Below are 13,461 nucleotides of genomic sequence, written 5' to 3'. Positions count from 1 at the left end.
ACGCTGGGACTAAAGAGGACACTTTAAAATAACTCTCTCCTTTAAGATGAGGCACTGCATAGCTGGAGGATGAGCTCCCTGTAGCTCAGTAAATACAATGGAGGGGTGTGTGTGAATGTGTGTGTGTGTGTGTGTGTGTGTGAGAATATGTGTGTGTGAGAATATGTGTGTGTGTGTGTGTGTGTGTATGTGTGTGTGAGAATATGTGTGTGTGTGTGAACTTACACAGGAGATTCTGAAGGGGCCAAAAGACACGGGCTCATCACCAAACTGGGGAAAGTACCGCTCACACTTTTTCTAACAGAAAAGAGGAAAAAGACACGTTACCTTTTCAGAGACTTTCGGTCCGGTTCAACGCCGAAACCACATTCACCACAAAAGAACATACGAAACTCTCTATCAAACATATGAAAGAGGGAGAGATGAAAACACTTCAGTGTTATCAACATAAATATCTTACTCCAGACACTGAAGGGCTCTTCCTGTCAAATCAACAGTGAAAGTGGTTCCTTTCATATCACTACAGTATAATACCATACTGACGTCTTCAGGACCAAACTCTTACCCTTCCCATCTCGAATTCTCGACATGCCATTACGATGACCTGGAACATAGGAAACGGAAAGGTTTTTAATTCACATCCTGCTAGAAAAATGGATATTCCAACGTGTGTGTTCTGTTCCATCACATGGTAATAAACCTGACACAGAGCATGTTATAAACACATTAACAAACAGCGCTTCATAGGAATTAAAGTCTCAGAGAGAAGTGGCAAAAACAGTGTGTGTGTGTGTGTGTCTCAGTGTGTGTGTGTGTCTCAGTGTGTGTGTGTGTGTGTCTCAGTGTGTGTGTGAGTGAGTGAGTGAGTGAGAGACTCACGGCTACACTGTACTCCCAGTTCATTCTCCAGAAGTCGATGACAGTGTTGGTTAGAGGACCCTGGGTAGCGATGTAGGCCTCTGGACCATCCATTCCCTGGTAACACAACTAATATTAGAGGGCTGGATAAACTAACACACAGTTAGTTTAGAGGAAGTGGAGGGGGAGGAAGAGGAGGAAGAGGAGGAGGAAGAGGAAGTGGAGGAGAGAGGAGGAAGTGGAGGAGAGGGAGAGGAGGAGAGAGGAAGTGGAAGAGAGGGAGGGGAGGAGGGAGGAGAGGGAGAGGGAAGAGAGGAAGTGGAGGAGGGAGGAGGCGAGAGGAGGAAGAGGAGGAAGTGGAGGAGAGGAGAGAGGAGGAAGTGGAAGAGGGAGGAGGAAAACACTCAGACATCTTTATTCAGGGCAGCCTGAAAAGGTCTCTGAGTTTTTAAGGGTGTAATTAATCACCTTGTGTGACACAGCTGAGTGTCATTAGCTTCCACACAGTGTGCAGGTTGCTATGCTACACTCCACATGACCATCACCTGGAAGGCCCTGTCGCCTCTAGTTACTAAACAAAACAACATTTTGTGGACCAGGTGTTACAATTCTCCATCCCTCAGCGTTCCTTCTGCTCTATTTAAAGTGTTGACCTCTGACTGGACAGACATTCAGGGTGAAACTGAAGACGTACTGGTGATATGTTTGTGGACCTGAAAGCTCATCTCTGCACATCCGCCCCCCCCCCGCCCCCCCCACACACACACACACGCACACACACACACGAGGCAACAAGCTGTGTAAGCCATTGGGGGGCAGAGGGGTGAGGTCACATCATGCAGTCACAGGTCTGAGGTGTGAAGGAAGTCAACTGTACCTTGATGAAGCTGGCATTGATGTAATCTGCATCCTGATTGGTTGTTTTTAAAGTCAGCTTTACCCTCGTGTGGTCAACTGTGGGAGAGATGAGGATACAAGTTAGAGAGAGACAGAGGAAGAGAGTGATAGGAGAGGAAAAGAGCACGAGAGAGAGAGTTTCCCATGCCAATAAAGCCCCTTAAATTGAATAGAGAGAGAGAGGAAGGGAGAGGGGAAGGGGGAGGGAGAGAGGAAAGGAGAGGGGAAGGGGGAGGGAGAGGGGAAGGGGGAGGGGGAGGGAGAGAGGAAAGGAGAGGGAGGGAGAGTGAGGGAGAGGAAAGGAGAGGAAAGGAGCAGGAGAAAAAGAGAGCAACAGATTAGAGGGAATAAAGACAAAGGATGTGGCTGGTAAATAGAACAAATAAATCATGGCAAATGTTTTCAGCACTGAACAACAAGATTATATAAACACTATATTTGACTGATCCATCTGTAGCCTCCATCCATCCATCTGTAGTCTCATCCATCCATCCGTAGCCTCCATCCATCCATCCATCTGTAGTCTCGTCCATCCATCTGTAGTCTCATTCATCTATCCGTCCCTCCGTAGCCTCCAGTCTCCATCCATCCGTAGCCCCCATCCATCCATCCGTAGCCCCCATCCATCCATCCGTAGCCCCCATCCATCCACCCGTAGCCCCCGTCCGTAGACTCCATCCATCCGTAGCCTCCATCCATCCGTAGCCTCCATCCATCCATCTGTAGCCTCCATCCATCCATCTGTAGTCTCATCCATCCATCCATCTGTAGTCTCATCCATCCATCCATCTGTAGTCTCATTCATCTATCCGTCCCTCCGTAGCCTCCAGTCTCCATCCATCCGTAGCCCCCATCCATCCATCCATCCGTAGCCCCCATCCGTAGACTCCATCCATCCGTAGCCCCCATCCGTAGCCTCCATCCATCCGTCCATCGATTGTAGTCATAATGTTCTGAATTAAGAGGCAGAGGGGCTTCAGATGACAGAGGTTAGTGTCCTGTAAGATGTCCTCGTGATGCCATGTTCAGGTAGAGAAGAGGTTAGTGTCCTCCATGTTGTTCAGGTAGAGAAGAGGTTAGTGTCCTCCATGTTGTTCAGGTAGAGAAGAGTTGTGTCCTCCATGTTGTTCAGGTAGAGAAGAGGTTAGTGTCCTCCATGTTGTTCAGGTAGAGAAGAGGTTAGTGTCCTCCATGTTGTTCAGGTAGAGAAGAGGTTAGTGTCCTCCATGTTGTTCAGGTAGAGAAGAGGTTAGTGTCCTCCATGTTGTTCAGGTAGAGAAGAGGTTAGTGTCCTCCATGTTGTTCAGGTAGAGAAGAGGTTAGTGTCCTCCATGTTGTTCAGGTAGAGAAGAGGTTAGCGTCCTCCATGTTGTTCAGGTAGAGAAGAGGTTAGCGTCCTCCATGTTGTTCAGGTAGAGAAGAGGTTAGCGTCCTCCATGTTGTTCAGGTAGAGAAGAGGTTAGTGTCCTCCATGTTGTTCAGGTAGAGAAGAGGTTAGTGTCCTCCATGTTGTTCAGGTAGAGAAGAGGTTAGTGTCCTCCATGTTGTTCAGGTAGAGAAGAGGTTAGCGTCCTCCATGTTGTTCAGGTAGAGAAGAGGTTAGCGTCCTTCATGTTGTTCAGGAAGAGAAGAGGTTAGCGTCCTCCATGTTGTTCAGGTAGAGAAGAGGTTAGTGTCCTCCATGTTGTTCAGGTAGAGAAGAGGTTAGTGTCCTCCATGTTGTTCAGGTAGAGAAGAGGTTAGCGTCCTCCATGTTGTTCAGGTAGAGAAGAGGTTAGCGTCCTCCATGTTGTTCAGGAAGAGAAGAGGTTAGCGTCCTCCATGTTGTTCAGGTAGAGAAGAGGTTAGTGTCCTCCATGTTGTTCAGGTAGAGAAGAGGTTAGTGTCCTCCATGTTGTTCAGGTAGAGAAGAGGTTAGTGTCCTGTAAGATGTCCTCCATGTTGTTCAGGTAGAGAAGAGGTTAGTGTCCTGTAAGATGTCCTCCATGTTGTTCAGGTAGAGAAGAGGTTAGTGTCCTCCATGTTGTTCAGGTAGAGAAGAGGTTAGTGTCCTGTAAGATGTCCTCCATGTTGTTCAGGTAGAGAAGAGGTTAGTGTCCTCCATGTTGTTCAGGTAGAGAAGAGGTTAGTGTCCTCCATGTTGTTCAGGTAGAGAAGAGGTTAGTGTCCTCCATGTTGTTCAGGTAGAGAAGAGGTTAGTGTCCTCCATGTTGTTCAGGTAGAGAAGAGGGGGGGGGGGGGCTTGGATGCTATGTTGTGGGGAAGAAGGGCCAAGAGGATGTGTGTGTTGTGAGAGGCTGTGGTCAGAGTTTATTTGTCCAGTCCACTCAGAGCTCCTCTGGCCTGTAGCATTAATGTGATCCTGTCCAGTAATATCCATCTATCCCCCTGACTGTAAGAACCATTAGAGAGGACACACACAGCACACTAGACACACAGCACAGTACACTACACACACAGCACACAGCACACTACACACAGTACACTACACACAGCACACTACACACAGCATTACATACAGGGCAGTATGTCTTTATAGCGGTTCTTCTTCACATTCCCTTCCTGCTCCCCGACGTTGGTGGGGTAGATCTTCTCTGTCCTGTATTTGGTCGATAATCTTCGTAATCTCTGCAGGGAGAAAAAACAACAAGAGAGAAAATGTTATTCATTCTGTGTTTTTCTGTCTCCTAAAGAAAGACATGTTGTAGAGAAGGAATACCCAACAACACCCTATTTCCTTTATAGTGCCCTACTTTTGACCAGAGTCCTATAAAGGGAATAGGGAACCATTTATAGTGTACCACCTTTGACCAGAGCCCTATGAAGGGAATAGGGAACCATTTATAGTGCACTACTTTTGACCAGAGTCCTATAAAGGGAATAGGGAACCATTTATAGTGCCCTACTTTTGACCAGAGTCCTATGAAGGGAATAGGGAACCATTTATAGTGCACTACTTTTGACCAGAGTCCTATAAAGGGAATAGGGAACCATTTATAGTGTACCACCTTTGACCAGAGTCCTATGAAGGGAATAGGGAACCATTTATAGTGCACTACTTTTGACCAGAGTCCTATAAAGGGAATAGGGAGCCATTAGGAACACATCCGTATAGAGGGGCTTTAGTGTAGGATAGGATGAATGATTGATGGTGAAGAGAAACATTTGCCCTACATTAGAGGGACGTGGTACAAGCCAGTCATGTTTCAGTGTCACAGGAATGGTTCCCAGAGAGTGTACCGTTGCCCACGCACAAGGTTAGGGATCATGAAGAGATCCTATTTGACTACGCTCCACACACCCCCTTCTCCAGCCCCTCTAACAGCCCTGCAGAGACCAGCCCACCTACACGCTATACAGTAGCTAACAGTTTAGGAATGCCCTAGTCCCCCTCGTGCAGCTCCACGATGGTTCCTCGCCCATCAGTACTTCCTATGGAACTTCTCACACAACTCTCCCTGGCTTCATTGGGAACAACCAAACTCTCACAACAGCACCCTTGATCTCCAAGCTGAGGCCCTTAATTCAACTCTGCCCTCTCCCCAGCTCGCTTCCAGCTGCGCTCCGAGGCCCTCTCCCCAGCTCGCTTCCAGCTGCGCTCCGAGGCCCTCTCCCCAGCTCGCTTCCAGCTGCGCTCCGAGGCCCTCTCCCCAGCTCGCTTCCAGCTGCGCTCCGAGGCCCTCTCCCCAGCTCCGCTCTGAGGCCCTCTCCCCAGCTCCGCTCTGAGGCCCTCTCCCCAGCTCCGCTCTGAGGCCCTCTCCCCAGCTCCGCTCTGAGGCCCTCTCCCACAACATTAATTACAGTGACAGTGTGTCGTTCAGCTCCACTCTAGCAGGCCACCGAGTCCTCAGGGACAGAGTAATGAGACACTGCTTCAGCACATTAGCTGAAGGGATATAAACGACACACTCGTACATAGACACTAGAGGTCGACCGATTAATCCATTTCAAGTTTTCCTAACAATCGGAAATAGGTATTTTTGGACACCGAGTTGGCAGATTATTTTCAATTTTTATTTTACAACTTTATTTAACTAGGCAAGTCAGTTAAGAACACATTCTTATTTTCAATGACAGCCTAGGAACAGTGGGTTAACTGCCCTGTTCAGGGGCAGAACGACAGATTTTTACCTTGTCAGCTCGGGGATTCGATCTTGCAACCTTACGGTTAACTAGTCCAACGCTCGAACCACCTGCCTCTCATTGCACTCCACGAGGAGACTGCCTGTTACGCGAATGCGGTGCGCATTTGTGAAAATAGACTGTTGGTCCGCTTCAAGCCTATCAACTCCCGAGATTAGGCTGGTGTAATCGATGTGAAATGGCTAGCTATTTAGCGGGGTGCACACTAATAGCGTTTCAAACCTCACTCGCTCAGAGACTTGGAGTAATTGTTCCCCTTGCTCTTCATGGGTAACGATGCTTCGAGGGTGGCTGTTGTCGATGTGTTCCTGGTTCAAGCCCAGGTAGGGGCGAGGAGAGGGACAGAAGCTATACTGTTACACTGGCAATACTAAAGTACCTATAAGAACATCCAATAGTCAAAGGTATATGAAATACAAATGGTATAGAGAGAAATAGTCCTATAAATACTATATTAAGTACAACCTAAAACCTCTTACCTTGGAATATTGAAGTCTCATGTTAAAAGGAACTACCAACTTTCATATGTTCTCATGTTCAGAGCAAGGAACTGAAACGTTAGCTTTTTTACATGGCACATATTGCACTTTTACTTTCTTCTCCAACACTTTGTTTTTGCATTATTTAAACCAAATTGAACATGTTTCATTATTTATTTGAGGCTGAATTGATTTTTATTGATGTATTATATTAAGTTAAAATATAATTGAGTATTGTTGTAATTGTCATTATTACAAATAATAATTTTTTATAATTTTTTTTAAAATGTAAAAAACGTCGGTACCGGCTTTGTTTGGTCCTCCAATAATCGGTATCGGCGTTGAAAAATCATATTCGGTCAATGCTACACGCCCGTACACAGACGCTACACGCCCGTACACAGACGCTACACGCCCGTACACAGACGCTACACGCCCGTACACAGACGCGACACGCCCGTACACAGACGCGACACGCCCGTACACAGACGCGACACGCCCGTACACAGACGCGACACGCCCGTACACAGACGCGACACGCCCGTACACAGACGCGACACGCCCGTACACAGACGCGACACGCCCGTACACAGACGCGACACGCCCGTACACAGACGCGACACGCCCGTACACAGACGCGACACGCCCGTACACAGACGCGACACGCCCGTACACAGACGCGACACGCCCGTACACAGACGCGACACGCCCGTACAGACGCTACACGCCCGTACAGACGCTACACGCCCGTACAGACGCTACACGCCCGTACAGACGCTACACGCCCGTACAGACGCTACACGCCCGTACAGACGCTACACGCCCGTACAGACGCTACACGCTCGTACAGACGCTACACATTCGTACAGACGCTACACACCCGTACAGACGCTACACACCCGTACAGACGCTACACACTCGTACAGACGCTACACACTCGTACACAGACGCTACACACTCGTACAGACGCTACACACTCGTACAGACGCTACACGCCCGTACAGACGCTACACGCCCGTACAGACGCTACACGCCCGTACAGACGCTACACGCCCGTACAGACGCTACACGCCCGTACAGACGCTACACACTCGTACAGACGCTACACACTCGTACAGACGCTACACACTCGTACAGACGCTACACGCCCGTACAGACGCTACACGCCCGTACAGACGCTACACACTCGTACAGACGCTACACACTCGTACAGACGCTACACGCCCGTACAGACGCTACACGCTCGTACAGACGCTACACACTCGTACAGACGCTACACACTCGTACAGACGCTACACACTCGTACAGACGCTACACACTCGTACAGACGCTACACACTCGTACAGACGCTACACGCCCTAATTAGGAAATATGTATAAGAGTGTTGATGGAAGCTTCACAAGATGTAATCACTAGTGACGTTAATAAAAAGACATTGAAGCTAATTTTCTAATAATTAGCGACCAGTTTTCCATGACATGCACTGCTGCTGAGGCCGCACTTGAGGTAGCGACCTGGGAACAGAGAGGATGTTGGGAACAGAGAGGATGCTACTTCACTGTAGCCGGGTTTCGAGACCTAGTGGGAAACTTCATCCTCTCTCTCTTTTTCCCCTCTTCATAAAAAAACACGCTACCCTAACCGTGGCCTACAAACTCAACAGCTACTGTGACTACTGTCATGGTCTTCTGGTGTTGTAGTAGGCCTGGGCGTTGGAGCGGTGGGGGCCTGGGCGTTGGAGCGGTGGGGGCCTGGGAGGTGGGGGCCTGGGCGTTGGAGCGGTGGGGGCCTGGGCAGTGGGGGCCTGGGCGTTGGAGCGGTGGAGCGGTGGGGGCCTGGGCGTTGGAGCGGTGGGGGCCTGGGCGTTGGAGCGGTGGGGGCCTGGGCGTTGGAGCGGTGGGGGCCTGGGCGTTGGAGCGGTGGGGGCCTGGGCGTTGGAGCGGTGGGGGCCTGGGCGTTGGAGCGTGCTCCTATTAAGTCCAGTCTGCTCCCATTAAGTCCAGTCTGCTCCCATTAAGTCCAGTCTGCTCCCATTAAGTCCAGTCTGCTCCCATTAAGTCCAGTCTGCTCCCATTAAGTCCAGTCTGCTCCCATTAAGTCCAGTCTGCTCCCATTAAGTCCAGTCTGCTCCCATTAAGTCCAGTCTGCTCCCATTAAGTCCAGTCTGCTCCCATTAAGTCCAGTCTGCTCCCATTAAGTCCAGTCTGCTCTAAGTCCGGGTTGCATTGAAACACATGGGGATAGTGTGTTGATCCCTAATATTCAATCAACATGAGCATAAATAGGTTCTATTAAGATGTAAATTGATGAAAACTACAAAAACTAAAGCCATGGTGCCTTTACCAAGATTAGACACATGGTGATTACAGAAGACCTGTGACAGCTAGCTCTTTTACCCCACCAGCCTCTCTGACACTGACAGACCTGCTGGCTGTGGTGAACCTCACCTAACCACGTGGCCTGGCTGACAGAATACTGATACATGGTTATGACAACTGAAGGAATAGGCCTGAAAGCATTAAAAAGGTGAGGTCAGAGAGCTAGAGAAAGAGAGAGAGAAGAGAGAAAGAGAGGGAGAGAAAGAGAGAGCGAAAGAGCGAGAAAGTGAAATACCACAGTGTGCCATCACTGCAGCAAGATTTGTGACCCGTTACCACAAGAAAAGGGCAACCAGTGAAGAACAAACACCATTGTAAATACAACCCATATTTATGTTTATTTATTTTATCTTGTGTCCTTTACCATTTGTACATTGTTAAAACACTGTATATATATAATATGACATTTGTAATGTCTTTATTGTTTTGAAACTTCTGTATGTGTAATGTTTACTGTTCATTTGTATTGTTTATTTCACTTTATATATTCACTTTATATATTATCTACCTCACTTGCTTTGGCAATGTTAACACATGTTAACATTCAATATGCCAATAAAGCCCTTGAATTGAATTGAGAGAGCGAGAGAGCGAGAGAAAGAGAGAGAGAGTGAAAGAGAGAGAGAGAGCGAAAGAAAGTGAGAGAAAGAAAGTGAGAGAGAGAGATAGGTAGAAAGAGAGAAAGAAAGTGAGAGAGAGAAAGAAAGTGAGAGAGAGAAAGAAAGTGAGAGAGAGCTAGGGAGAAAGAGAGAGAGAAAGAGAGAGAAAGAGAGAGAGAAAGAAAGTGAGAGAGCTAGGGAGAAAGAGAGAGAGAAAGTGAGAGAGAGAGATAGGTAGAAAGAGAGAGAAAGAAAGTGAGAGAGAGAAAGAAAGTGAGAGAGAGAAAGAAAGTGAGAGAGAGAAAGAAAGTGAGAGAGAGCTAGGGAGAAAGAGAGAGAGAAAGAGAGAGAGAAAGAAAGTGAGAGAGCTAGGGAGAAAGAGAGAGAGAAAGTGAGAGAGAAAGAAAGTGAGAGAGAGAGAGCTAGGGAGAAAGAGAGAGCGAGAGGATAATGTTTTTACCAGGTGTTGCTATGTCTCTGTACTTGAAGACTACAGTATGTGTTTATCTCAGGTCTTCTTGCTGAAGAGGAGAACCATGCAGTGCTCTGCTCTCTCAGGCATACAGTAATACCATTATATCTATTCTGGTCTCAAGTGGATTACATTTTCATCAGAACACTACACTGATTCTGTTCTGCAGAGGAGCCAGGGGCTGAGACAGCCAACATCACAACACACAAGGTATGTACTCTTCCACACACACACATTTATGTATACATTTTCATGCATGCACACACTCTCTCACACATCCACCCACGCCACATTGCACTACGCATGAGAAAACACAAAGAGTCCAGTCCATAAGCCCAGGGTAAGACAGGGGTGAGGTAGAGTTGTACAGCAGCAGTGTGGGACCAGGGAGTTACCCTCTGATGAGTTGTCATGGAGCTCTGTGGAAGCGGTCTTCACAGCCTTCCAAGGGTGCTCTCCACTGGGCTGGAGACTCCAGGTACCTTACCATCACCCTGTCTAACCACATATAGTCTGCATCCTCAATAACATCATTATTCCCTTTACAGTGCACTACTATTGACCAGGTTGATTAACAGTAGTGCACTACTATTGACCAGGTTGATTAACAGTAGTGCACTACTATTGACCAGGTTGATTAACAGTAGTGCACTACTATTGACCAGGTTGATTAACAGTAGTGCACTACTATTGACCAGGTTGATTAACAGTAGTGCACTACTATTGACCAGGTTGATTAACAGTAGTGCACTACTATTGACCAGGTTGATTAACAGTAGTGCACTACTATTGACCAGGTTGTGTTTAACAGTAGTGCACTACTATTGACCAGGTTGATTAACAGTAGTGCACTACTATTGACCAGGTTGATTAACAGTAGTGCACTACTATTGACCAGGTTGTGTTTAACAGTAGTGCACTATATAAGGGACAGAGTGCCATTTGGGTCATAGTCTTAAGGCCTACAGATCCAACACAGAATCCTGACATGTATTGGAGTGGCTCAGTTCAGCTCCAATTTAATGACTCTTTGCACATCAGCTCTCATTGCTGCAGTCATGTAATGCAGGGCCGTTAGAGAAACGCTTTAGACATTACATCTGCATGTGTGTTGTGCTGCCGAGGCCCACGATGCCCGGCTTTAGGCCAAATACCCCCCCCCCCCCCTACTGGGACATTACATCTGCATGCGTGTTGTGCTGCCTGGGCCCACGATACCCAGCTTTAGGCCAAATACCCCCCCCCCCCTACTGGGACATTACATCTGCATGTGTGTTGTGCTGCCTGGGCCCACGATACCCAGCTTTAGGCCAAATACCCCCCCCCCTACTGGGACATTACATCTGCATGTGTGTTGTGCTGCCTGGGCCCACGATGCCCAGCTTTAGGCCAAATACCCCCCCCCCTACTGGGACATTACATCTGCATGTGTGTTGTGCTGCCTGGGCCCACGATGCCCAGCTTTAGGCCAAATATCCCCCCTACTGGGGACATACATCTGCATGTGTGTTGTGCTGCCGAGGCCCACGATGCCCAGCTTTAGGCCAAATACCCCCCCCCTACTGGGGACATACATCTGCATGTGTGTTGTGCTGCCTGGGCCCACGATGCCCAGCTTTAGGCCAAATATCCCCCCTACTGGGGCATACATCTGCATGTGTGTTGTGCTGCCGAGGCCCACGATGCCCAGCTTTAGGCCAAATACCCCCCCCCTACTGGGGACATACATCTGCATGTGTGTTGTGCTGCCTGGGCCCACGATGCCCAGCTTTAGGCCAAATATCCCCCCTACTGGGGCATACATCTGCATGTGTGTTGTGCTGCCGAGGCCCACGATGCCCAGCTTTAGGCCAAATCCCCCCCTACTGGGGCATATAGCTGCATGACTTGTAAAAAGTGGAATTATTTTGGTCACAGAAAATGAAAAATCTATCCAATCATATTGTGTTGCATAAAACCCCCCGAGTCAGACAGTTTATAGAATCACGTCTTCATAAACTAAGTCTTTTCCTGTCAAATAAAATGGAGGCTCTTATTGGGTTCCAAATCAAACAGATTTTTAACAAATCTGAACATTGTCGGTGGAGTCATAAGACCGTTTTGCTGCTCCCACGCCAGACCACCATTTTTTATTGCTCTCTCTTCCGTGGTTACGTAAACGTTGTGCACACATGAACAGGACGCAAGTACACACTATGGAGAAGCCCATTGGAGGACGCAGTACAAAAGGAAACGAGAGTGGAACTAGAGAAGAAGAACAAACAAACGAGAGACAGAGAGAATAGAAGGAGCGAGGAGGAGAGAAAGGAGGGGACAAACATCAGAGCTTTTAACTAACTAACTAACTCAGTAAATTGATTACGTTATCTGTCAATCAATTTCCACTAACATGGTCTCAGTCTGGCTCCTGGAGAACTTTCTGGGCTACGGCTGACAGACGACACTAGTAAGTGCAGAGAGACAGAATGACGAGGTCAGAAGAAGGAAAAAAGACAGACAGGGAAATATGTAATGCTCCCCCACAATACTTTCTCTCTTTCTCACTCGTTCTCTCTGCCCTGTGCAACAGGAAGTGGCAGTGTTGTTGTGAGAGAGAGCGCGTGAGGGCCAGCTTCCTGTGAGCTGCACTACCACTTTAATACTTCTGCCACCGAGCAACAATGAGGGAGACCAGTGACACACACACACTACCCCTCGTCCCCTCTCACCCCCCTGAGCAGACTCATCCCCCTGAGCCCCACTGGGCGACGCCCTAAGGCTGTGTCTGCCAAAATCAAAGACCCTCCCCCTGAGGGTAGACTGGAGAGACAGACCACCATCCTCCGTGGCTGGGCCCCCGTCTCCCTCCGTGGCTGGGCCCCCGTCTCCCTCCGTGGCTGGGGTCCCGTCTCCCTCCGTGGCTGGGCCCCCGTCTCCCTCCGTGGCTGGGCCCCCGTCTCCCTCCGTGGCTGGGCCCCCGTCTCCCTCCGTGGCTGGGCCCCCGTCTCCCTCCGTGGCTGGGCCCCCCGTCTCCCTCCGTGGCTGGGCCCCCGTCTCCCTCCGTGGCTGGGCCCCCGTCTCCCTCCGTGGCTGGGCCCCCGTCTCCCTCCGTGGCTGGGCCCCCGTCTCCCTCCGTGGCTGGGCCCCCGTCTCCCTCCGTGGCTGGGCCCCCGTCTCCCTCCGTGGCTGGGCCCCCGTCTCCCTCCGTGGCTGGGCCCCCGTCTCCCTCCGTGGCTGGGCCCCCGTCTCCCTCCGTGGCTGGGCCCCCGTCTCCCTCCGTGGCTGGGCCCCCGTCTCCCTCCGTGGCTGGGCCCCCGTCTCCCTCCGTGGCTGGGCCCCCGTCTCCCTCCGTGGCTGGGCCCCCGTCTCCCTCCGTGGCTGGGCCCCCGTCTCCCTCCGTGGCTGGGCCCCCGTCTCCCTCCGTGGCTGGGCCCCCGTCTCCCTCCGTGGCTGGGCCCCCGTCTCCCTCCGTGGCTGGGCCCCCGTCTCCCTCCGTGGCTGGGCCCCCGTCTCCCTCCGTGGCTGGGCCCCCGTCTCCCTCCGTGGCTGGGCCCCCGTCTCCCTCCGTGGCTGGGCCCCCGTCTCCCTCCGTGGCTGGGCCCCGTCTCCCTCCGTGGCTGGGCCCCGTCTCCCTCCGTGGCTGGGCCCCGTCTCCC

General features: G+C 50.2%; 1 protein-coding gene across 8 annotated transcripts in view; it reads right to left on the bottom strand.

The window, feature by feature from the left end:
• LOC110515111 (tyrosine-protein phosphatase non-receptor type 12) overlaps nucleotides 1-13,461 on the bottom strand; it is a 104,494-nt gene that overhangs the window by 41,654 nt on the left and 49,379 nt on the right. For all 8 annotated transcript variants that reach the window (XR_016493785.1, XR_016493786.1, XM_090228723.1 and 5 more), the window contains exons 2-6: nucleotides 4,275-4,383; nucleotides 1,736-1,812; nucleotides 880-975; nucleotides 566-604; nucleotides 226-297 (exon numbers count right to left, since the gene is read on the bottom strand). Coding sequence is in view for 6 of the 8 variants with exons in the window: in XM_090228723.1 (XP_090084849.1) it covers nucleotides 226-297; nucleotides 566-604; nucleotides 880-975; nucleotides 1,736-1,812; nucleotides 4,275-4,383 (393 nt within the window). In the remaining 2 variants the exon portion in view is untranslated. The remainder of the gene's footprint in view (nucleotides 1-225; nucleotides 298-565; nucleotides 605-879; nucleotides 976-1,735; nucleotides 1,813-4,274; nucleotides 4,384-13,461) is intronic.

Source organism: Oncorhynchus mykiss, unplaced genomic scaffold (genome assembly GCF_057628025.1).
Source record: "Oncorhynchus mykiss isolate SJ-2025 unplaced genomic scaffold, ASM5762802v1 scaffold96, whole genome shotgun sequence".
Taxonomy (NCBI): Eukaryota; Metazoa; Chordata; class Actinopteri; order Salmoniformes; family Salmonidae; genus Oncorhynchus; species Oncorhynchus mykiss.
The sequence above is the reverse complement of the archived record's forward strand: the minus strand, read 5'-3'. Positions and strand labels throughout refer to the sequence as shown.